The 25436-nt window shown below is 44.3% G+C and overlaps 1 protein-coding gene across 2 annotated transcripts in view; it reads left to right on the top strand.

Moving 5' to 3' along the window:
* The window catches only part of LOC122790475 (zinc finger protein 521-like), a 3214752-nt gene that overhangs the window by 1960264 nt on the left and 1229052 nt on the right, over positions 1 to 25436 (top strand). For both annotated transcript variants that reach the window (XM_044058016.1, XM_044058015.1), the window contains exon 19: positions 23097 to 23180. In XM_044058016.1, the coding sequence (XP_043913951.1) occupies positions 23097 to 23180 (84 nt within the window). The remainder of the gene's footprint in view (positions 1 to 23096; positions 23181 to 25436) is intronic.

The raw sequence follows: 25436 nt of genomic DNA, 5'->3' as shown, positions 1-25436 counted from the left end.
CCGGAGACCTCTGTGGAGGAGCCTCACTGGAAGAGGACATGTAAGAGGAGGCACTTGGACTCCCCTCGAGAGTCCCTCGTAGAGGGTAGAGATTTCAAGGAAGGAGATGGGTTCCCTAGACTTCTATCTGAGGAGGTGTCCTTTGGGGACATCCTTGACATCCTTAGAGTGAGGCAGTTGGTCTTCCCCTACACCATCTTCAGAGGAATCTGTGTTCCTGAAGGCCTTCGGGATGGGCCCATCTTCCACCTGGGTGTCTCCCCCTGCTTATGAGCTTGTGTAGCTCATTTTCAGCAGAGCGTGGAAGGAGCCGGACACAATAGAACCTGTTCCAAAAAAAGCAGATACATTTCTGAGTCCCCCTAAAAACCTTTTGGAGCAAAGACATTCCCGTTGTTGCCATTGTGGTGGCTGCAGACACCAAAAAGGAGCTTGCTGAACAGAGCCCTCACGGTCCATCCTCTGAACGGGGAGTATTTGGCTATTAACCACTTTGGGAAGCACGCGTTTTCCTCAGCTACATTCGACCTGAGGACAACAAACTGCATGGCACGCTTTATCTGGCTGCAAAGGGATTTCTGTAGCTACCGGCTCGATCAGGTTGATCTTGAATACAGTGGAGGCCACTTCTCGAGTGGCAGGTGCGGGCATTGCTATTATGCGTCATGCCTGGCTTTGTCTTTCAGGGTTTGTGGAAAACTTCAAGGCATTGTTTACTAATGCCCCTTTCAACAGATCAACACTGTTTCAGTCCTCAGTCAAAGAAACTCTGGTTCCGCAGGTCTCAGTCTTCCTTCTAGGACGCTCCTCAGGAATCCTTTCCTTCCCGCTGTGGAAGAGGGTTTGATAGCAGATGCTGCCCCAGAGGTAGAGAAGGTCTGCAGAACCAGGGCTCCTGGGAACCCTTCTCGGACAAGCGCTCTCAGCTCTCCTGAAGCGCTGCCCATCTGTCCTGCCCTGGAAGCTGTCGGGGGTCATCTCTCCCTACACCCATTAGCTTGGGCAACTATTAACTCAGATCAGTGGGTGCCAAACATCATATCTAGGGTACACTTCATACCCTTTTTTCAGCCTCATCCTACTCAAAAGTATCTTTCAGATGTTCCACCCCACCAAAGGGAGTTGGCCCTCTGACAGGTTCAAGACCTCCTTCAAAAAAGGAGGTCCCAACAGGGTACGGAGGGTCACGAACATACTCACTTCTTTTTGGTGCCCAAATAACCGGAGACCTACGTCCCATTCTAGGCCTCAGTGTTCTAAATTTGTCAGTCAGGTCGAAGTTCTGGATGGTCACTGCTCAGTCCATTTTGCCACTTCTGTGCAAGGATGATTTGATGTCGCCATTGGATCTGAAGGATGCGCACTATCACAATAAAAATTGACAGGCACTCCAGAAGATACAGTACCTGCACTTTTGGCTGGGGGTCAGTGACGACCAGTTCAGACCCCTGCCCTTTGGACTCACCTCAACCCCCCCCCCCCTGTGTGTTTACCAAATATATGGCAGTGGTAGCAGCCCATCTCCGGCTGCAAGATTTTCAGGTCTTTTCTTACCTGGACGATTGGCTCCTCACAGCACCCACAAGGCATCAGCTCACTTGGGCCATGGATTTTACACTGTCTCTTTCAGGACCCAGACATTACAGTCAACCTGCCTATATCTCATCTTGTCTTATGCCAGAACCTGGAATTTATCTAGGTCCTTCTGGACACTGTGTCAGACACTACAGCACTTCCCCCACACAGAGTTGAGATGGTTTGGTTGGGAACAGGTCCGTCGTCTTCTGTAGCTGAAGAGTCCCTCAGTGCATTTAATCTGGTAAGCCCTTGGATCAATGGCAGCAGTGATTCAGTTAGTCCCTCTTGCCAGATACCACATGCGAGTTCTATAGTGGACCCTTGTGGCACAGTGGCCAGCTCACCTTTATCCCATGTCCATGACTGTCAAGATTTCTCAGATCTGCAGACTTCACCTTGCTTGGTAGCTCCAAGCCCAAGACCTTCTAGGCAGACCCTTTTGTCTCCCCCAGCCCCAAGCCTGACTGCTGACACCTCCCTTTTGGGGTGAGGGGGCATTACAGGGGCATTACAGGGGAAGGACTGTCCAAGGTACATGCTCACGTTTAGAGACCAAATTGCACATCATTGTCCTGGAGATGAGAGCAAGCCTTTCAGGACTTTCTGCCTCTCTAGCCTGTTGCAATTCAGACAGAAAACATGGAGGTGGTCTGGTACATCAACAAACAAGGGGGAACACTGTCTTATCCCCTCTGCATAGAGGCCATGAGAGTGTGGGAATGGGCGATGTCTTCCAGGTGCTTTCTTCTTGCAATGCAAATAACCAGCAGTTCCAACGTGCTTGCCAACAAACTCAGCAGATCTATCCTGAGTCCTCGTGTATGGTCGCTGAATCTGTCAGTAGCACATAAAATATTTGATCATTGGGGTCTTCCATGCTGTGATCTCTTTGCCTCCCCGATCAGTCACAGATGTAGAAATTACCTTGCCCTGGTCCCCCCAATGGAGTGTCACCCAGGGACACTCTGGTTTACGATTGGCCACTTGACCTTCTGTATGCCTATCCCCCAACTCCTCTCATTCCCAAAGTCTTACAGAAAGCTCATCACCTGAAGACTCATGTCATCCTCATTGCCCCCTTCTGGCCTAGTCAGGTGTAGATGTCCTTCAAGGATGCATCTGCAGTCCTAACAAATGGGTTGTCCTGTCGTCAGGCAGCCCTTCGGTCGGCCGGATTCCAAAGTCTGGGTCTGGCCTCGGCTGGTGTCGCACTTCACCCGACGTCATCTCTGCTGGTCTTCGGGTATAAAGGCATCAGCCGACGCCATTTTCCTCAGTCTTTCTTGCCGCGTGGTGCCCGAAGCAGAAGCTGTTCGCAAGTGCCGGTCGGTCAGATCCAGAGATTACTACTACCGAATACTACTTGGAAGACTTCTAAAAAGCTAAGTACCCCGTTGGGGACTCTTTCTTGCCTCAGCCGATGTCAGAAAAAGTAAATAACTGTTTAACTTGTGGGAAACAAATACCTCATAAAGATTTCCACTCTTACTGCTTACCTTGTTTAGGCCCAGACCACGACGTAGCAGCCTGTTTAGCCTGTGCTTCCTTCAACCGACGAACGCTTAGGCGTCGGTCGGAGTTTGCTGAACAGTTTTTCGGCTCAGATTTTGCGTACATTATGCCGTTGGATCCTCCGACTTCTCAAATTGTTAAAAAACGCAAAGAAAAATACCGACACTCGCGGTCCGCGGTTTCGGCCGAAACCACGGTTAAGCAAACCGCGAGTGTCTCGGTTTCGGCCGAAACCGAGCAAACGGGTCAATCTTCAGCTGAATCCATGACTACTACCGAGGCTCCTGCTACCCTAGTTGAATCGGCCTCTGAAGTTTTGCCTACTAATGTGGTTCCTATAGAATTATCAGACACCATCCCTTTGGATGTCTCTACCCCAGCACGTGGTGCTGCTAGGCCTCCTGCAGCCATGTCTATTAAGGCCTTTGCCAGGGCTAAAGCAGCCAAAACTGCTAAATCAGTGCCTGTTAAGCCCCCCTCACACAGGCCCAGTTCCAGTTCTCAAATGCTTACTCTGGCAGAGGATCTCATCTCTTTAATTAGGGGATCCCAATCTCACCCAGCCTTTCAGCCTCCAGAAAAGAGACCTAGAGCAGAGCCCCCAGAGCCAGTGTCCTCAGATGATTCTTCTGATGACTCAGACATTACAGACCATCCAGAGGCTCCTTTTTCTACTTATGAAGATTCCGATGCTGAAGAATCTATTCCATCTGCCTCTCCACCAGAGGAATTTTCCTTTGGGGAAACCTTACATGCCATGAGAGAGCAATTCCAATGGCAGGGACAAGATTTCTCAGATTCAAGAAAAAGGCTTAGGACCTTTCTACACTTACCGCAACATAGGCCCTTAGCTGTACCTCCAGTTCTGCCTGTTGTGGATGATGCATTTAATGATGTTTGCACTGCTCCTGATACTTTACCTCCAGCCCCTGCCAAACCAGATAGGTTTTACAGGGTACCGGACACTCATCACCACCTATACAAGGCCCCACTTGCAGATCCTGGCACTATCTCCCAGGGGCCTAAGGCAGTAGCTTCAACCTCAGCAAAACCCTCTCCCTTCTGAAAGGGAATCCAGGTCCTTAGAGAGATGGGGTAAAAGTTTACACCTCTGCTACTCTCTCAGCTAGAGCTTTGAACTGTCAGTTTCATATGATCCAATACCAAGAGTTTATGCTTGATCAGTTAACTAAGAAACTGTCCTCTGATGACTCCTTAGATAAGAAATATGTTTTAGAAATGGTGAATAACATTCAGCAGGTTAGTAACCATTCTTTAAAATGTGGCTATGATGCACTGGAGGCTTCATTTAGATCAGCCATGACTGGCACAGTTATAAGAAGGCATGCATGGTTGAAAGAACAGGTCTTGCCAGATCATGTTAAAGCAAAGCTGTTAGATGCTCCTATGGATAAGGCCAGTCTATTTGGTTCTCCTGCTCAGCAAGTAATGAAAAAAATGGAAGAGAAGGCAAAATCTGTACAAACAGTTAAAGATTTCTTACAGGTTCAGCCCCCAAGGTTTAGCAGGAACTGGCCTTCCAAAAATTGGTCCTTTCCAGACTCCTCTAAATCTCAGAGAGGCAGGAATAAATGTTCCAGAGGCAGAAATCAATCCAGAGGAGAGGTGCCTACAGAGGACGCCAGTGGCAAGGCAATAACCAGCGAGGTACAGACACAACCACTGCCACTGCAACAGGTCAATCAGAGTGACTTGGCTCTGACACCGCCTACCAGGGAACAAATAGCAGCACCCTTAGGCGGAAAGTTAGCCTTATTTTCAAAAAATTGGCACTATATCACAAAAGGCAAGTGGATTTTGCAGACCATAGACCAAGGCTACAGGTTTCACTTCCACACCTTACCAGTAAAAAGAGGAATGCCAAACCTACCTCCAAACCAGAAAACAGAAGCTCTAAAGCAGATAGCTCAATTAACAAAGATGAGAGCTGTGGAAAGAGTACCACCAACAGAACAGGGCAAAGGATTCTACTCCAGACTCTTCCTAGTACCAAGAAAAGAGAAAAGTTGGAGACCTATTCTCGACCTGTCCGCCTTAAACACATTCATCATTGTCCCAAAATTCAAAATGCTGACCCTACAGCAACTTCTTCCCATGCTGGGCAAGGAGTGTTGGCTGGTAACTCTAGATCTCAAGGAGGCATACCTGCACGTCCCCATACGACCAAATTGCAGAAGATACCTCAGATTTCTTGCAGGATCAGAGCATTATCAATTCTCAGCATTGCCCTTTGGCTTATCTACTGCGCCCAGAGTATTCACAAAATGCCTGGCATCAGTAATCGCTCATTGCAGGCTACAGGGAATCCAAATTTATCCATACCTGGACGACTGCCTGATACAAGCGGACAACAAAAGCAAGCTGACAAAAGACTTACAAAGGGTCATTTGCTTACTACAAGCCCTGGGATACAGTGTCAATTTAAAAAAGTCAAGACTGATACCATCCCAAACAAGAACATTCTTGGGTGCGGAATTGGACACAGTAAAACAGATGGCATTCCTAACTGCAGAAAAACAAGAACAACTCCCTCTTTACTTCTTGGCATTAACAAAGCAGAACAAACTAACAGCAAGGAAAGTACTGCAGGCCTTGGGCTTCATGGCATCATGCATAATCCTGGTCCCCCATGCCAGACTGCATATGAGAAAGCTACAGTGGTACCTAAAGAATTTATGGTCTCAACACAGGCACAGCTTAGAAACCGAAATACCACTAATCCCATGCCTGAAACAAGAGTTCCTATGGTGGGCTCAAGCATGTCAGTCAAACCCAGGCTTGCCCTTCCACAACTTTCAAGCAAGCCAAACCATCACAACGGACGCCTCAGACCTAGGTTGGGGGGCACACATGCTGGACAAATGCATACAAGGATTATGGACTCCAGACCAGCTGCACCTGCACATAAATCAAAAAGAAATGCTGGCAGTAAAACTAGCAATCCAGAATTTCAGACCATTCCTCAAAGAAGGCCATTTAATGATAAGGACAGACAACACCACAGTCATGTGGTACATCAACAAACAGGGAGGCACGCATTCATACCCCCTATGCAGAATGACTCTGGACCTTTGGATATGGCTCTGAGCTACAACATCCAGTTACAGGCAATATTTGTACCGGGAAAAGAAAACATCCTAGCAGACATGTTAAGCAGAACTACCTCGGATGCTCACGAATGGATGCTACACCCGGACATCTTCAAGGCCATCACAAAGAAATGGGGAATGCCACAAATAGACCTATTCGCATCCCCACTCAATCACCAGCTCAAAAAATTCTGCACAAGGACATACCACCCACTTGCTTGGAAGGTGGACTCTCTATCCTTCAGTTGGAAAGGCCTGACAGCATATGCATTTCCACCTCTTCCTTTGATGCACAAGGTACTATTGAAAATCAGAGGAACGTCCAAGGATAATTCTGATAGCTCCAAATTGGCCAAGACAACACTGGTATCCATTGCTGAGGAGCATGTCTCGGGGGAGAACGTGGACACTACCCCTGATGCCTTTGATGTTAACTCAGAACGACTACAACATCATGCATCCAAACCTAAAAACTCTGCAACTGACTGCCTGGAACATTACATAACAGCAACTAACCCAGATTTATCCCAAAGGGTTAAAGACATTATCCTTGAGGCCCACAGACCTTCAACAAGAAGGAACTATGCAGGAAAATGGAAAAGGTTTGTCATTTGGAGTACTGAAAGAGGAAAAGATGTGTCAAAGATAGATATTGCTAACATCCTGGAGTACTTGGCAGAGCTTCTCCATACAGGCCTGTCCTATTCATCCATCAAGATACATGCATCAGCTATTTCTGCAGAATACAGCTTCGATCTCCCTGTCTTCTCACATCCTCTACGCAGGCAGTTCCTCAGAGGAATCAAGAATGTAAAACCTTCTAGGAAACCACCATTACCAGCATGGGACTTGAACTTTGTGCTAGAAAAATTGACACTCCCTCCATTTGAACCAGCAGCAACAGCAGATCTTCAACACCTATCCTGGAAAACTGCTTTCCTACTGGCAACTACTTCAGCAAGAAGGGTTTCGGAACTACAGGCCTTAATGGCAGTACAACCCTTCCTAATCTTCCATCAAGATAGAGTGTCCATGAGAACTAATCCTACATTTATGCCTAAGGTGGTATCCAGAGTGTCTCTAAACCAGGCAATCCACCTACCTACCTTCTTTCCCAATCCACAGAACAGGGGGGAAAGACTGCTGCATACCTTGGATGTACATAGACAGTTGCGCTACTACCTGGACAGAACCAAGGGCAATAGAAAAACTGACCAGCTTTTAGTAGCTTATGCAACAGGAAGGGAAGGAAAAGCAATTTCCAAACAGACAATCTCCAAGTGGATAGGAAATTGCATAAGATTCTGTTACTCCTACCATGGAAAGCAAATTCCACAGAACATAAGACCTCACTCTACAAGGGCTACAGCCACTACCACAGCTTTCTTACGAGGAGTGGCTACCAAGGACATTATTGAGGCGGCTACTTGGACCTCCGTGCATACATTTGCCAAGCATTACAACTTACCTCTATACTCTAGATCCCAAGCAGGGTTTGCCACTGCTGTATTGCAAGGGATCCTAACTACACCATAATTCTTCTTCCACCTCCCCTAGTTTGGCTATGGTATTCTACCCATTTGTTATGACTGCAGATGCATACTTGAAGGACATAGTACAGTTTTGTACCTACCATAAATGTAGATGTCCGAACAGGATAGTATCTGCAGTCAGGATTACCCACCCTCCTTCCCCTCTGTGGTACTCCTAGGGTATTTACCCTCCTAATAGCTAGCTAGGGGGGGATCTCTTATGGTGTATTTGTTTGTATATATGTACATACATGCTTATTTTTTGTGTTTGCCTACTATTTTTTTTGGAAACATTGGCATTTATCCAAAATTTAGTTTTCCAAGAGGGCATCTGGCATCTGGGGCAAGAAACACTGAGGAAAATGGCGTCGGCTGATGCCTTTATACCCGAAGACCAGCAGAGATGACGTCGGGTGAAGTGCGACACCAGCCGAGGCCAGACCCAGACTTTGGAATCCGGCCGACCGAAGGGCTGCCTGACGACTGGACAACCCATTTGTTAGGACTGCAGATGCTATCCTGTTCGGACATCTACATTTATGGTAGGTACAAAACTGTACTTTTTCTCTCTTTTGGTCTCATCTAAAATAACCGCCTTGGATATTAGATTCAGACCTGGATCTCATTTCCCATCCTTGGGGGCTTCCTCTATCCATGTTCCAGTTTCTTTGGCTGACTTTTTGGCACCTCCAATTACAAGGATTATAAACCAGTCCAGGCTTCCTTCCCAGTTAAGGACATTATTTTGGCTTCTCAAAAGCCTTCTACTAAGAAGCTGTATTCTAACCTATAGAAAAGGTTTTGTATTTGGGCTCAACAGTGCAACTTAGATCCCTTTTCGGCTTCTTTTTCTGACACTTGTTGATGATCTTCGTGTTTCACTGTTGCAGTCATTACATTTGGGTAATCCTGCTAGCAGGTTGCCCTCAGTCGGCCTGAATTCCAAAGTCCTGGGTCCTGCGTCGGCTGCTGTCGCCCCTTCCCTGACGTCAGGGGTATAAAAGATGCGGCCGACACCATTTTCTTTAGTCTTTCTCGCCACGTGGTGCCCGAAGCAGAAGCAGTTTTCATGTGCCGGTCGGCCGACTCCTGAGATTTTCGTGTTCGAGTTTCAGATCCGAAGTCTTCAATAAAGCTAAGTACCCCATTGGGGAAACTTTTTTCTTGCTCCAGACCGATGTCAGAAAAAGTTAATAATTGTATTTCTTGTGGGAAGCAAATACCTCATAAGGATTTTCATTCTTACTGTATTCCTTGCCTAGGTCCTGATCACAACATTTCTGGTTGTCGGTTTTGTGCTAGATTTAACCAACGCTCTATTAAGCGTCGGTATGATTTTGGTTTAAACTATTTTGGACGCCGGTTTAATTATTCAGAAATGTCATCTGATAGCCATCCGACTACCGGAGTTCACAAAAAACGCAAAGAAAAGGAAAGAGAGACGACCAAGGGCCAAAATCGACGATGAAGCTTCTCCTAAGCCAGTCGCCAGTTTGCTGGTTCTCAATGAGGCGCTTTCGCAGCCCCTGACTCCTGCTACTTTAGAGTCGCAGGCCGCTACCGACTGCCACGTGGAGTCTGCCATGCCGCTGGAAACTCAAGGTATTGGAGCCTCGGATATTATCCCTTCAGATGGGTCCGGAGCCACTGAGCAGGCACGGGCTTCTGAGGGTGTATTCAGACCTAAACATCTTTACATCAGAAAGACTTCATCTTCAAAGGCAAAGACTAAAGCACCTTCCAAAGCAAAGAAACAAACTCAAGAGCCCACGTGGTCAGGCCTCTATGCCCAAAAAACAGATGGTCAAAATGGACGAAGACTTGATTACCTTAATCAGGGGTTCCCATCCCCCTTCCTGATAAGAGTCCTGGGCAAGAGACAGACTATGAATCTTCTGATCAGGTTTCCATTTCTTCTGATTCTTCTTCTGATCAGGAATATTCTCTTCCCCACTATGAGGATTCTGATGCTGAAGAATCTATACCTCCAGCTTCTCCTCCAGAGGACTATTCTTTTGGGGAAACCTTACATAACACGAGGGAGCATTTCCACTGGGAGAGCCAAGATTTCTCAGAATCTAAAAAGAGGCTCAGGGATTTCCTTTTACTACCTCAACACAAGCCACTAGCCATCCCACCTGTGTTAGACATTGTAGATGATGTGTTTTCGGAGTCTAATCTTACCCCTGACTTCTTACCTCCAGCTCCTGTTAAGCCTGACAGATATTACAGGGTTCCTGACTCTCTTAAATTCCTTTTTAAAAACCCTGCTGCATACCCAGAAACTATTTCACAGGGTCCCAAAGGAATTAAGGTGTCCACTGCAAAAAACCCTACCCCCTCTGACAGAGATTCTAGGGCACTGGATAGATGGGGAAAACAGGTTTACACTTCTGCTACCTTGGCTATAAGGGCCTTAAACTGTCAGTTTCATATGCTCAAATATCAGCAACATGTCATGGCATTGCTTAAACAGAAAATGTTGTTAAACTCTGATTGTGCAGAAAACAAGGAAATGCAGGATTTATTGCATGCAGCTGAACAAGTTGGAAAGCATGCTTTGCAATGTGGTTTTGATTCTTTGGAGGCCTCCTGCAGGGCCGCAGTTACTGGTTCTGTAATTAGGAGGCATGCTTGGTTAAAGGAACAAAATCTGCCTGATCATGTTAAAGTTAAATTATTAGATTCACCTTTACAGCATGATACTTTGTTTGGTGTTAAGGCAGAAGTGGTGTTAAAGAAAATGGAGGACAAAGCTAAATCTATGCAAACGGTCAAAGATTTTTTACAAGTACAGCCACCTAGGTTTAGTAGACACTGGCCAACAAAGAATTGGTCCTTTCCTGTGTCAGATAGACCTCAAAGGGGCAGAACCAGACGCCGTAGAGGCAGATCTCAGGCGCAAGGTTCATTCCGCTCAAAACAATGGGGGGCTTCTACCTCCAAAGTTGAAGAAGGCAAATCACAACCATTCAGGAAACAGTCCCAATGACTTCCCCTTGCTTGCACCAAGCACTTATTTCCTGGCAGCACCCTTAGGGGGAATATTAGCACTTTTTTTCTCAAAATTGGCACATTATAACCCAGGACAAGTGGGTCTTAAATATCGTGTCACAAGGCTACAAGTTTCATTTCCATACCCTGCCAAAGGCAAACGGCTGACCGATCTGCCATGAAATCAATGTGCAGAGGCACAAAAACAAGTCTCATCCCTCATGGACATGGGGGTCATTCAACTAGTACCAGAGCAAGAGCAGGGACAAGATTTTACTCAAGACTCTTCTTGGTACCCAGAAAGGACAAGGCCTGGAGGCCAATACTGGACCTATCTATTTTGAACACATTCCTGGATGTACCAAAATTCAAGATGTTGACTTTGCAGCAGCTTCTGCCCATGCTGGGCAAGAGCGCTTGGCTTTTGACTTTATACCTAAAAGAGGCATACCTGCATGTCCCAATCAGACAAACATGCAGAAAGATACCTCAGATTCAAGGCTGGTTCAATGTATTACCAATTCTCTGCACTGCCCTTTGGCTTATCTACTGTGCCCAGGGTCTTTACAAAGTGCCTGGCACCAGTAATTGCTTTCTGCAGACAAAGAGGAATACAGATATATCCTTACTTGGACGACTGTCTAATTCAAGCAGAGAACAAGGACATTCTTCTACAGCATCTGGCATTTGTGAAAATACTTCTAACATGCCTAGGGTTCACTGTCAATGAAAAGAAATGAAGACTAGTACCCTCTCAAGAGATAATATTCCTGGATGCAAGCTTAAATACAACTGTCCAGATGGCTTATCTCACACCAGACAAACAAAGGCAACTGACTACCTCTTTCAAAATGTTGGCAACAAAGGCCCAGTTATCTGCAAGAAAAATTCTGCAGGCTTTGGGCTTCATGGCATCCTGCATTCTACTAATTCCATATGCAAGACTGCATATGAAGAAACTTCAATGGTACCTAAAATGTTTTTGGACTCAACATTGCCACAGCCTGGAAACTATGATTACTCTCATTCCCTGCCTGCAACAGGAGTTTCGATGGTGGGCAAAGGCTTGTCACCAAAACAAGGGACAGCCATTCACATTACCCCCAGCCAGGCAAACACTAACAACGGATGCATCAGATTATGCCTGGGGGGGCACAAATGGCAGGAAGATGCATTCAGGGCACATGCACCTCAAACAAAATGCATCTACATATCAATCAAAAAGAGATGCTTGCGGTTCACAATGCCCTGACAGCCTTCAAGGACCTACTTCATCCAGGACAACTACTGATAGACAACACCGCGGTCATGTGGTATATAAACAAGCAGGGGGTCACACATTCTTACCCCCTTTGCAGACTAGCCATGACTTTGTGGGACACAGCATTGACTTACCAAGTATATCTGCAGGCACAATTCCTGCCATGAAGGAAAAATACTCTGGTAGACGAACTAAGCAGAAATCTCATGGATACCCACAAGTGGCACCTGGATCCACAAGTCTTCAGCATGATAACAAGGAAATGGGGATGCCCGGACATAGATCTATTTGCCTCCCCTCACAACTACCAACTAAAAAGATTCTGCACAAGGATTTATAACAGAGAAGCATGGAAAGTGGATGCCCTATCTTTCAGCTGGAAAAGTATACACATTTCCCCCTCTTCCTTTCCTCCCCAAGGTATTCCTAAAGGTCAGACAGGAGAAGCCAAGGATGATTCTGATTGCCCCGGACTGGCCCCACCAGCACTGGTATCCAATACTAAGGAGCTTGTCTCATTGCCCAGCTTGGACCTTACCTCAGATACCTCATCTACTGTCCCAGCAAAACAATCAGATCCTGCACAGCCAACTCAGGACTTTAAAACTGGCAACATGGCGGATAATGTAGTCATACAAAACACACCTCTCAGTAAAGCTGTGATGGATGTCATTTTAGAGGCCAGAAGGCCTAGTACTAAAAAATCTTGCGCTGGAATATGGAAGAGATTCTGTGCTTGGAACCAGGCACAGGGAACTGATTCAGCTGTGACAAATATTCCTCAGATTTTGCAATACTTAACTGAGATGCTGGACAAAGGTCTATCTTTTTCATCAATTAAAATTCATGCCTCTGCCATTTCGGCTCATTACAATACAGAGCCACCAATCTTTTCTCATCCCTTACTAAAACAGTACCTCAGAGGAGCCAAAAATTAAAGGCCTCTAAGGAGATCGTCAATGCCTGCATGGGACCTCAACTATGTCTTGAAAATACTCACCCTGCCTCCTTTTGAGCCAGCGGCTACAGCTGATATAAAGTTTTTATCTTGGAAAACAGCTCTGCTCGTAGCAGTAACTTCTGCAAGACAAGTTTCAGAGCTTCAGGCACTCATGGCTGTGGAACCTTTTATCATTTTTTATGCAGACAGGGTCTCTCTGAGGACAAACCCAACATCTATGCCTAAGGTGGTGTCCAGTGTGGCTGTTAACCAAACTATTCATCTGCCAACCTTTTATCCAAATCCACAGAACAAGGGGGAGAGAATTCTGCATTTTTTGGACATGCACAGACAGCTTAGATTCTACTTGGACAGAACCAAAGTTTTCAGAAAGACAGAACAGTTACTAGTGGCATATACTGCAAGATCACAAGGAAAGGCTACCTCAAAGCAGACTATTTGAAAGTGGATAGGCCACTACATTCGTTTCTGCTACTTACACCATGACAAGCCAGTGCCTAAGGGCATTAGGCCTCATTCAACCAGAGCTGCAGCCACTTCAGCAGCCTTTCTCAGGGGAGTACCAACCAAGGACATTTTAGAGGCTGCTACTTGGAGTTCATTGCACACCTTTACAAAGCACTATCATCTGCCACTCTACTCTAAATCCAGGGCGGGCTTTGCCACTGCAGTTCTGCAAGGCCTTATAGCAGCCCCTAATGCTGTTTAGCTCCAGCCCTCCCATCCATAGCTTTGGGATTCTACCCAAATGTAATGACTGCAACAGTGAAACACGAAGAACAAAGTACAGTTGTGTACACTTACCATAAATGTAGATGTTCGAGTGTATTCACTGTTGCATCCCCCTTTCTTCTGATGGAACCTATCTTTCCTTCTCTGATTTATACAACCTATGTGGTGTATTTGCTTGTAGATGAAGGTAAAGTTTATATTGGTGCATGTATTTATATGTATATAAATTTTGGCTACCCTTTTAGGGAGCACCTGACATCTGGGGCAAGAAAAACTAAAGAAAATGGCGTTGACCGCATCTTTTATACCCCTGACGACCTGATGTCAGGGAAGGGGCGACAGCAGCCGACGCAGGACCCAGGACTTTCGAATTCAGGCCGACTGAGGGCAACCTGCCAGCAGGATTACACAAATGTAATGACTGCAACAGTGAATACACTCGAATATCTACATTTAAGTAAGTGTACACAACTGTACTTTTCTGGCCTCTCTTTTTCAACAGGGGGCTAGTTTCTCTACAATCAGATTTCAGTTGGCTGCTAAATCCAACTTCCATTTAAACGAAAGTCCCACTTTCTCTTCTTGCCTGTGCAGGGCCTTTCTCAAAGGGTTCTTTGTGGTCAGACCTATCAAAGATCCTTCCCCTCCTTGGGACCTCACTGTGGTGCTGCAGTCCTTGACAAAACACCCTTTTGAGCCTGCTGTTACCTGTGACCTCAAGTTTCTGTCTTGGAAGACAGCCTTTTTGGTGGACATTACCTCGGCCAAGAGGGGCTCTTAATTGCAGGCTCTGTGCATTAAAGCCCCCTTCATGATTTTTCATAAGGATAGGGCTTCTCTCGGAACCAGTCCTTCCTTCCTAAGGTGGCCTCAGAGGCTAATCTTAACCAGTCTATTCAACTCTTGTCTTTTTCTCAAATTTTCAAATAAAGGAGAGTATAAGTTACATTGTCTGGCTTGTACATAGGCAGATGTCCTTCATGGATGCATCTGCAGTCATAACAAGTGGGTTGTCCTGTCGTCAGGCAGCCCTGCAGTCGGCCGGATTCCAAAGTCCGGGTCCGGCTTCGGCTGATGTCGCACTCCACCCGACGTCATCTCTGTTGGTCTTCGGGTATAAAAGCATCAGCCGACGCCATTTTCCTCAGTCTTTCTTGCCGCGTGGCGCCCGAAGCAGAAGCTGTTCGCAAGTGCCGGTCGGTCGGATCCAGAGATTACTTCTACCGAATACTACCAAGACTTCTAAAGCTAAGTACCCGTTGGGGACTCTTTCTTGCCTCAGCCGATGTCAGAAAAAGTTAACAATTGTTTAACCTGTGGGAAACAAATACCTCATAAAGATTTCCACTCTTACTGTCTGCCTTGTTTAGGCCCAGCCCACGACGTAGCAGCCTGTTCGGCCTGTGCCTCTTTCAACCGACGAACGCTTAGGCGTCGGTCGGAGTTTGCAGAACAGTTTTTCGGTTCTGATTTTGCGTACATTATGCCGCCGGATCCTCCGACTACCCCCAAAAAACGCAAAGATAAAGACCGACACTCGCGGTCCGCGGTTTCGGCCGAAACCACAGTAAAGCAAATCATGAGTGTCTCGGTTTCGGCCGAAACCGAGAAAACTGCTCAAAGTACAGCTGAACCTATTCTTACAACTGAGGCCCCTGCTACAACTCTTGAATCGACCTCAGAAATTTTACCCACTACGGTGGTTGACTTATCAGACACCATCCCCTTGGATGTCTCTACCCCAGCACGTGGTGCTGCTAGGCCTCCAGCTGCCATGTCCATTAAGGCCTTCGCCAGGGCTAAAGCAGCCAAGACTACTAAAACAGTGCCTGTTAAACCCCCCACATCCAGGCCCTCTTCTAGTTCTCAAATGCTTTCTTTGGCAGAAGATTTAATTTCTTTAATTAGAGGATCTCAATCTCACCCAGACAGGGCCTCTCAGCCCCCAGAGAAGAGACCTAGGGCAGAGCCCCCTGAGCCAGTGTCTTCTGATGATTCTGCTGATGAATCAGACATAACTGACCAGCCTGAGGCTCCCTTCTCCAATTTTGAAGATTCTGATGCTGAAGATTCCATTCCAGCTGCTTCCCCACCAGAAGAATTCTCCTTTGGGGAAACCTTGCATGCCATACGAGAACAGTTCCAATGGCAGCAACAGGATTTTTCAGACTCCAGAAAAAGACTTAGGACCTTTCTGCACCTCCCACAGCACAGGCCCTTAGCTATACCTCCTGTTCTCTCTGTGGTGGATGATGCTTTCAATGATGTTTGCTCCGCTCCAGACTCTTTACCCCCAGCCCCTGCCAAACCAGACAGATTTTACAGGGTGCCAGATACTCATCACCACCTTTACAAGGCCCCACTTGCAGACCCAGAAACTATATCCCAGGGTCCCAAGGCAGTAGCCGACCACAGCTAAAAACCCTATTCCTTCTGAAAGGGAAGCAAGGTCACTAGACAGATGGGGTAAAAGGTCTACACTTCAGCTACTCTCTCAGCTAGAGCTTTAAACTGTCAGTTTCACATGATACAATACCAAGAGTTTATGCTTGATCAGTTAACTAAAAACTAACCACTGATGAATCTCTTGATAAGAAGTATGTATTAGAGATGGTAAATAACATACAACAGGTTAGCAACCATTCCTTAAAATGTGGCTATGATGCACTGGAGGCTTCATTTAGATCAGCCATGACAGGCACAGTGATAAGAAGGCATGCATGGCTAAAGGAACAAGCTTTACCGGATCATGTTAAAGCTAAGTTGCTAGATGCTCCTATGGACAAGACAAGTTTGTTTGGTACACCTGCCCAGCAGGTTATGAAGAAAATGGAAGAAAAGGCAAAATCTGTTCAAACTGTTAAAGATTTCTTGCAGGTTCAACCCCCAAGGTTTAGCAGGAACTGGCCTGCCAAAAATTGGTCCTTTCCTGACTCCACAAAATTTCAAAGGGGCAGGAATAGACGTTCCAGAGACAGAAACCAGTCCAGAGGAGGTGCCTACAGAGGACGACAGTGGCAAGGTAACAACAGAGGCACAGACACAGCCACTGCCACTACATCAGCACAACCACAGTGACTTAATCCTAAATCCGCCTACCAGGGAACAAATAGCAGCTCCTCTAGGCGGAAAGTTAACCTTATTTTCAAAGAACTGGCACTACATAACAAAAGACAAGTGGATTTTACAAACCATAGATCAAGGTTACCGGTTTCACTTCCACACTTTACCAGTCAAAAGAGGAATGCCAAATCTACCTCCAAATCAAAAACAGAGGCTCTACGCCAGATAATGGAGTTAGCAAACATGAGAGCTGTGGAAAGAGTGCCAACAGCAGAACAAGGAAAGGGTTCTACTCCAGACTATTCCTAGTTCCAAGAAAGGAAAAAGTTGGAGACCAATTCTCGACCTGTCCACCTTAAATACATACATCATTGTCCCAAAATTCAAAATGCTGACCCTACAGCAACTTCTTCCCATGCTGGGCAAGGAGTCTTGGCTGGTAACTCTAGATCTCAAGGAGGCATACCTGCACGTCCCCATTCGACCAATCTGCAGAAGATACCTCAGATTTCTTGCAGGATCAGAGCACTATCAATTCTCAGCATTGCCCTTTGGCTTATCTACTGCCCAGAGTATTCACAAAATGCCTGGCATCAGTAATCGCCCATTGCAGACTACAGGGAATTCAAATTTACCCATACCTGGACGACTGCCTGCTACAAGGGGACAACAAAAGCAAGCTGACAGCAGATTTACAAAGGGTCATTTACTTGCTACAAGGACTGGGATACACAGTCAATTTACAAAAGTCAAGGCTGATACCATCCCAAACAAGGACATTCTTGGGCGGAATTGGACACTGTACAACAAATGGCATTCCTGACTACAGAAAAACAAAGAGAACTTCCTCTTTACTTCTTGGCACTAACAAAACTGAACAAGTTAACAGCAAGAAAAGTTCTGCAGGCCTTGGGCTTCATGGCATCATGCATAATCTTGGTCCCATTTGCCAGACTACATATGAGGAAACTACAGTGGTACCTAAAGAATTTATGGTCCCAACACAGACACAGTCTAGAAACAGAAATCCCACTAATTCCATGCTTAAAACAGGAGTTCCTATGGTGGGCTCAGGCATGCCAGTCAAACCCAGGCCTACCCTTTCGCAGATGTCAACCAAGCCAGACCATCACAACAGACGCTTCAGACCTAGGATGGGGGCCCACATGCTGGACAAATGCGTGCAAGGATTGTGGACACAGGATCAACTTCACCTGCACATCAATCTAAAAGAAATGCTGGCAGTAAAACTGGCAATCCAAAAGTTCAAACCATTTCTCAAAGAGGGCCAGTTGATGATAAGGACAGACAACACCACAGTCATGTGGTACATCAACAAACAGGGAGGCACTCATTCATACCCCTATGCAGAATGACCTTGGAGCTGTGGACCCTGGCACTCAGCTACAACATTCAGTTACAGGCAATATTTGTACCGGGAAAGACAATACTCTAGCAGACATATTAAGCAGAACCACTTGGATGCCCACGAATGGAAGCTGCACCGGACATCTTCAAGACCATCTCGAAGAAATGGGGAATGCCACAGATAGACCTATTCGCATCACCTCTCAATCACCAGCTCAAAAATTCTGCACAAGGACATTCCACCCACTAGCATGGAAAGTGGACTCACTCTCCTTCAACTGGAAAGGCCTAACAGCATATGCATTCCCACCTCTTCCTTTGATACACAAGGTACTACTAAAAATCAAGGAAGAACGTCCAAGGATAATCCTGATAGCTCCAAACTGGCCAAGACAACACTGGTACCCACTACTGAAGAGCATGTCTCGAACAATATGTGGCCAATACCCTGATGCCTTTGATGTTAACTCAGAACAACTACAGCATCATACATCCAAACCTAAAACGCTGCAACTGACTGCATGGAACATCACATAGCAGCAGCTAATCCAGAACTTTCCCAAAGAGTTAGACATTATTCTTGAAGCACGCAGACCTTCAACAAGAAGGAACTATGCTGGAAAATGGAAAAGGTTTGTCATTTGGAGTACGGAAAGAGGAAAAGATGTGTCAAACATAGATATGCCTAACATTCTGGAGTATCTGGCGAACTTCTTCATTCAGGCCTGTCCTACTCCTCCATCAAGATACATGCATCAGCTATTTCAGCAGAATACAGCTTTGATCCACCTGTTTTTTCGCACCCTTTGCTCAGGCAGTTCCTCAGAGGAATCAAGAATGTAAAACCTCCAAGGAAACCACCATTACCAGCTTGGGATTTAAACTTTGTGCTAGAAAAGTTGACACTATCACCCTTTGAACCAGCAGCAACAGCAGACCTACAACACCTGTCATGGAAAACTGCTTTCCTACTGGCAATTACTTCAGCAAGGAGGGTTTCAGAACTACAGGCCTTAATGGCAGTGCAACCCTTCCTAATCTTCCACCAAGATAGAGTGTCCATGAGGACTAATCCTACATTTATGCCCAAGGTGGTATCCAGAGTGTCTTTAAACCAGGCAATCCACCTACCTACCTTCTTTCCCAACCCACAAAACAGAGGGAAAGAATACTGCATACCTTGGATGTACATAGACAGCTACGCTACTACTTGGACAGAACAAAAATAGCAGAAAGACTGACCAACTTTTGTAGCCTATGCAACAGGAAGGGAAGGAAAAGCTATTTCCAAACAGACAATCTCCAAATGGATAGGAAATTGCATACGATACTGTTACTCCTTCCATGGAAAACCAATTCCACAGAACATAAGACCTCATTCTACAAGGGCAACAGCCACTACCACAGCCTTCTTACGAGGAGTGGCAACCAAAGACATTATTGAGGCGGCTACTTGGACCTCCGTGCATACATTTGCCAAGCATTATAATTTGCCTCTATATTCCAGATCCCGAGCAGGGTTTGCCACTGCTGTACTGCAAGGGATCCTAAACACACCATAATCTACTTTTATCCTCCTCCCTAGTTGGCTATGGTATTCTACCCACTTGTTATGACTGCAGATGCATCCATGAAGGACATAGTACAGTTTTGTACCTACCATAAATGTAGATGTCCGAACTGGATAGCATCTGCAGTCAGGATTACCCTCCCTCCTTCCCCTCTGTGGTACTCCTAGGGTGTTTACCCTCCTAATAGCTAGCTGTTGGGGGGGAGTCTTTTATGGTGTATTTGTTTGTATATATGTACATATATGCTTATTGTTGTGTTTACCTCTATCTATTTGGAAACATTGGCATCTATCCAAATTTTAGCCTGCAAGAGGGCTACTGGCATCTGGGGCAAGAAACACTGAGAAAAATGGCGTCGGCTGATGCTTTTATACCCGAAGACCAACAGAGATGACGTCGGGTGGAGTGCGACATCAGCCGAAGCCGGACCCGGACTTTGGAATCCGGCCGACTGCAGGGCTGCCTGACGACAGGACAACCCACTTGTTATGACTGCAGATGCTATCCAGTTCGGACATCTACATTTATGGTAGGTACAAAACTGTACTTTATGTTTCTACTTGATTAGAACAGAAAGATTTCGAAAATCCGATCAGCTTTTTGTGGCCTTTTCTCAGGCTAAGAAAGGTCAGGCAATTTCCAAGTTTTCTATATCTCGTTAGATCGTTAGCTGTATTGCTTATATTTACGAGAACAATCACACTCACTCCATTAGGTTGGTGGCCACGGCTTCTGCACTCTTGGCAAGCCTTTCCTTAGATATTTGTGCTGCTGCTACTTGGCCCAATCCCCTACCTTTGTAACACATTACAAGTTGGAGACTTGGTGTCTATGGGCAGGGCGTCCTTTGGTTCTTCTGTGCTCCAGCATGTCTTTCCTTGAGCCCTCACAGGGTTGTTGATAGTTGGGGACTCTGACCCATTCTTGATCAGTAGTGACATGGATAGCACCAGATAGTTATGTACTTATAACTTGGAATCTGGGCTATCCATTTTTATTATTCATCACATTCCAACCCTCCTCCTGGTGTCTCAGGAGTTATGGAGGTATGTTTCCTTAGTATCCCTTTCCATTTTATAGGCAGTCTTCACTGCTCTCTTTTTTTCTATCCATTAAACTCCATCTGAGAGTTGTGGGTAGCAAGGGATCTTGGGAAAGGGAGGAGCTTGAGCTCAGGAGCTGTCTTTCTTAATGCTGGTTTGGATCCGAGGTCAAATCCTACACCCATCTGTGGTGAATAATGACACTGGGTAGATCATATTCCAAGTTGTAGTAAGTACATAACTTTTTTTTGTTTGTTTTGCTTAAAATCACATTTAACATCTTTAAAGTACCATTTGCCTTCTTATGGATTCAGCCTATCTGGCTGTTTAGCTTCATGCTGTAACATTTCTAACACTTCTGCATCAGCTAACCTAATTGTATTGTTCTTTCATATTGCCATTAAACCCACGATTTTCTTCCAGATCATGTAGTCACCTTACAAATGCTTCATTACATTCACCCTTTGCTTATACACTTTTATGAAAGCATTCCTTCTCACGTATTGTATTTTCTTTTAACACAAAATTTTCATTGAGTTTACCTAGTACAGATTTGTGTATCACTCTGGCTTGCTGTGGATGCCAAGAGACTGTAAATGACTTTGACCTCTTTGACTATGACATACGAAAGCATGTTTACCTGGACTTCTTTTTTTTTTTTTTTTGTATTTCTTCTGTTTCTTGTATGAATCTCTATATCCAAGCAGACCAGCAAAATGGGTTTAAGAAGACAAATGTCTCTGGTGGGTTAAACTTTGTCATAGCAGTGAAAATTCTATTTATATGCAAGATTATTTAAATTTGGCTAACTGAAGAGTTTGAAAGTTAAAACAATGCTTTTCCTTGAAAGTGCTTTACTCTGAGTGACTCGGATCACTTGTCATTGTCTGGCATGATGTAAGAACTAGTGAAGGTGTTTTCTTTCTTTGAGAAAATTCTGGTTTTGACACCAAGTCAGAAGTTGCTATATGTTACAAGTACAGTAGTAGTATATACATTAGCACATTGTATTTCGCAGCTTTTAATGTACTTAGCATTTTGGTATGATTTTTATTTATGCATACTTTTCACAGTAGTTTGTGTTATATTTTTGTGGAGGAAATGGATGCTGTAACAAGCATAGTTTTTGTAACGGACTGATTTTTTTTTTTGTTGGGGAGCAGACTTCTGTTTGAATTTTTGTGCATTTAGTAGTGATTAGTTGGTTTCTTTTATGTACTTGGCAAGGAGGTTGTATTTTTTGCGCCAGATGGTAGACATGGACTGAGTCAAGAATAATGATGATGCTTTCAAAATATGGATGCATTTTTTTTTGGTAGAGCAGAAGTTACGATTATACTATTATTGGTTTAATTTTTAATGAAGCATTACTTTTTTGGTCTGGATCATGGTGTTGAATAAGTACATGTGATTTTTTTTCTGGATAGACCTGGAAAGGTAGGCAAGTATTGTTTCTTGGCTGTCTTGATTTTACATTTTGTTGACATATCTGAAGGATAATGTAATTTCCACTCCAGCCAGTAGTTTTATTTTTTTTCAATACTGTGTCTGGGATGGGTGATATCTTTGAATTTTCATACTGTGTGCTGGGAAAGTGGTGAAGTAATGTAGGAAAATAAAGATGATTGTTATTTCATGGTGGGAAGGTGTGTACAGTATGTTGCTTTTCTGTATGGGTTTTGCAGCTTGTACCATATGTGCATAGAAATATTTGCACAGGATTACAACCCAATAAAATGTGAAAAAAGGCAAAATGTGGAACTACTACTACTCGTAACTTTAACCAGGAAGCAAACATCAAGATCTCAATGTAGTTCTGTATACTCACATGATATATATTCTTAAATGAACAGTATGATTCAGTGCTGTTTACCATAAAAATTCTTCTATTGTATAACATACCATTTTAATGTGGATCACTGGGTTTATGTAAATAAGTTCATCTTAATGACGAAGTGTGGTTGCTAAGATATAGCTGCTCCTTTAGGTAAGGAGAACTGTAGTCCATCAATACAATATTCTTCTGTGCAACTCATTCTTTCCAGCTTTTTGTTTTTGTCAGATTACTTTGCCCTTGTATTAGTTCCTGATAGTTCACTACACTCTGTTTTAACAGCCTCTGTTGCTATTGTCACATGACATATTCTTTTTTAGTGTGTGCAGTTAATGCTACCTTGTAAGCATAAGCTGCATGGATTGAACAGAAAACTAAATAGCAGCTTTGAGTATTCTAAAGAAAAAAATGTTGATTAAGTGCTTTAGTGGTCTTTCTGGTGCTGAGTGCAAGAAATGTGTATATATACCACACTTTGACACTGCATGAAGGAGTTCTGGTGTACATTATTAACTTTCACCTTTCCTTTTGTTACAGTCTTCACCACTCCTAATGGGCCTAATGTTATGCCGTTACTGTTTAATGAACAAATTAAAAGCACGGATCTAGAGAGGATTCCAGGTAAATTTAGAAATGGAACAACGAAGGCAGGCTTTTTGAAATATGTACAAAGTACCTATTTTTTCTTAATTTCTGTTACTTTAATTACTACCATGTGAAGGAATGGAAAGATGACAGTGAGAGTACAATTTAAATGATGTAATTTTACTAACGTTTACCATAGTGGTTATGCCCTTATTAGCATTATTATTGCATATTTTAGCCAAGTGCTTCTCCTCTGGGCATTCTGTTTGAGACACCAGCATTTGGTAGATGATTAGCTTACAAACTGATGTATGGCCTTCACAGAACAGTAATACCTAGAAGGATTTGGATTTTTCTTTTTTTAAATGACCGGATCAAATGCTGTTTGGGAACTTCATAGCCTGTAGTGTTGACTGAAAGCTTGTGCTTTCCTCTTTCTTGTTCAGTGATGCTGGTTTTCTGAATTTTTTTTGGTTTAGCAGAAAAAGTTCTAACTACATTTCATGTAGTATGTAGGATTACTTGCAGGCTATACTGTTAAGTTGAATAGAAACTTTCAGTTAAGAACAGAGCTGAGCCATAGTAGTATGGCATCCTTGGTAGCAGCAACCCTCGCTGCTGTCTTCAACAATTTTTTAATTACATCTTGTAAACTGTCAAACTTTAAGAACAGTTTGGTTTTGTGGTGCAGACAGATGAAGCCCTTATTGTGTACCAGGCAGCTGGGGTTCAATTAGCAAGACAGACATGAATGAAGAAAAGTGAAGAGGCGTGGCCTACTCGCATCTCCCAAGAGGGAGGGCAGGAGACACATAGGGAAGTGCATTTTCTCTAGTGGAGACCGAGGAAGCTGCTTCATTTGCTTCAGGGGAGAGGGTGGAGTTGCTTGCTGGCACTGGCCCTTGTGAAAGTGAGGGACAATCAGTGTGAACTGATCATTATATTTTCCCCCATATAACTCCACAAGGTAGGTAGCCACAGAAGAAACAATGCCAAGGAGATAAATCCCACATAGCTGCCTAAATGACAGTCTCTCCCAGTTGACATTCACCCCTTTAATGGGCAAACCGGCTAATTGGCCAGGAAGGGGCTGATGGTTGAGAGTGATAAAAAACACAGTAATGACTTAGCTGTTTTACAGGCTGCCATTAACTGATATAATCACAGCTGTGATCACTTAAAGGCATCTTGAAAACTATATGCTTTTTTAAAGGTAGTTTACTGCCTTTATAAAAGCAGAACATTTCAACAGTTTGCAGACTGTCTGTTTGTGATTGCTTATTGATGGCTTGCAAGCTGCCATTTTTTTGTATGTCTAGAACCCCTTACACATTGACACCTGTGACAGCTGCCCCATTCGTCCTACACTTTTTATTGCAGTGTTTCTGGGTGGCACTGCAGCACTTGTGCATTTCTGCTGTTTTGTTGTATATTGTAGTCGTCATATTCTTGATTGTTACAAGGCACAATCCTTTTTAATGGCTTTGCACTTCTTATTACTCTTTTGGAGTTTGGGATGAGATCTGCTACTTTTGTTCCTTCCATTGGAACTGAGGTTTATCCACTGAATTTATTTACAGTAATAATCTGATTTAACCTAATTTAATTATTAAGTTGCATAACCAGCTCTATGTTAATGCTCCATTTGTTAAACTAATCTTAGTCTATTACTGAGTCTCTTTAACCTGTTTCGTTTTTCTCTTCTCCTGATTTTTTTCATCTCACTTATCTTGTAATTACCTATGCCTTTCATTTCCCTTGTAAATTGGGTATATTCATCATACTGTTCACTGCTGCAGTAGCACTGGCTATATGGTTTATATCCTTACAAGCATGTAACAGCTGGAGAGGTTCTATAGCTTAAGGGCACCTTCCACATACCCAAACCATTAGTCAGCTTGAGCTGAGCTGACTAAAAAGACAGGTTCGTGCACTGAGCCCTTCAGAACTTTCCTGCTGCTAAAGAGTATGCTCCTCTGAGGCTTTGGAGGATCAGCAGTTAGCTTGTGCTGTTCCTTTACTTGACAGATAACTTCCCTTAGGGGGAAAAACTTCCATTTAAAAAAAAACGTTTCTTAACACTTTTCTGTTCATGAAAGTTATTTTAAAGATAGGAATTTGTTTTAATGGCTGTTAGACTACTATTAAATGAGAAGGCTCTTTTCTTGTCATTTAAAAGTTTATTTATTTACATTTGTTGTCCGGGAGTGTCAGACTGGGCGTAGGTCCATTTTCAGCGGAGGCCCGGGGAGAAAAGCTCCACAGTTAAAATAAACAGACAGTAGTTACACT

This window comes from Protopterus annectens, chromosome 16.part0 (genome assembly GCF_019279795.1).
Source record: "Protopterus annectens isolate FY-2018-M chromosome 16.part0, PAN1.0, whole genome shotgun sequence".
Classification (NCBI taxonomy): domain Eukaryota; kingdom Metazoa; phylum Chordata; order Ceratodontiformes; family Protopteridae; genus Protopterus; species Protopterus annectens.
The sequence above is the reverse complement of the archived record's forward strand: the minus strand, read 5'-3'. Positions and strand labels throughout refer to the sequence as shown.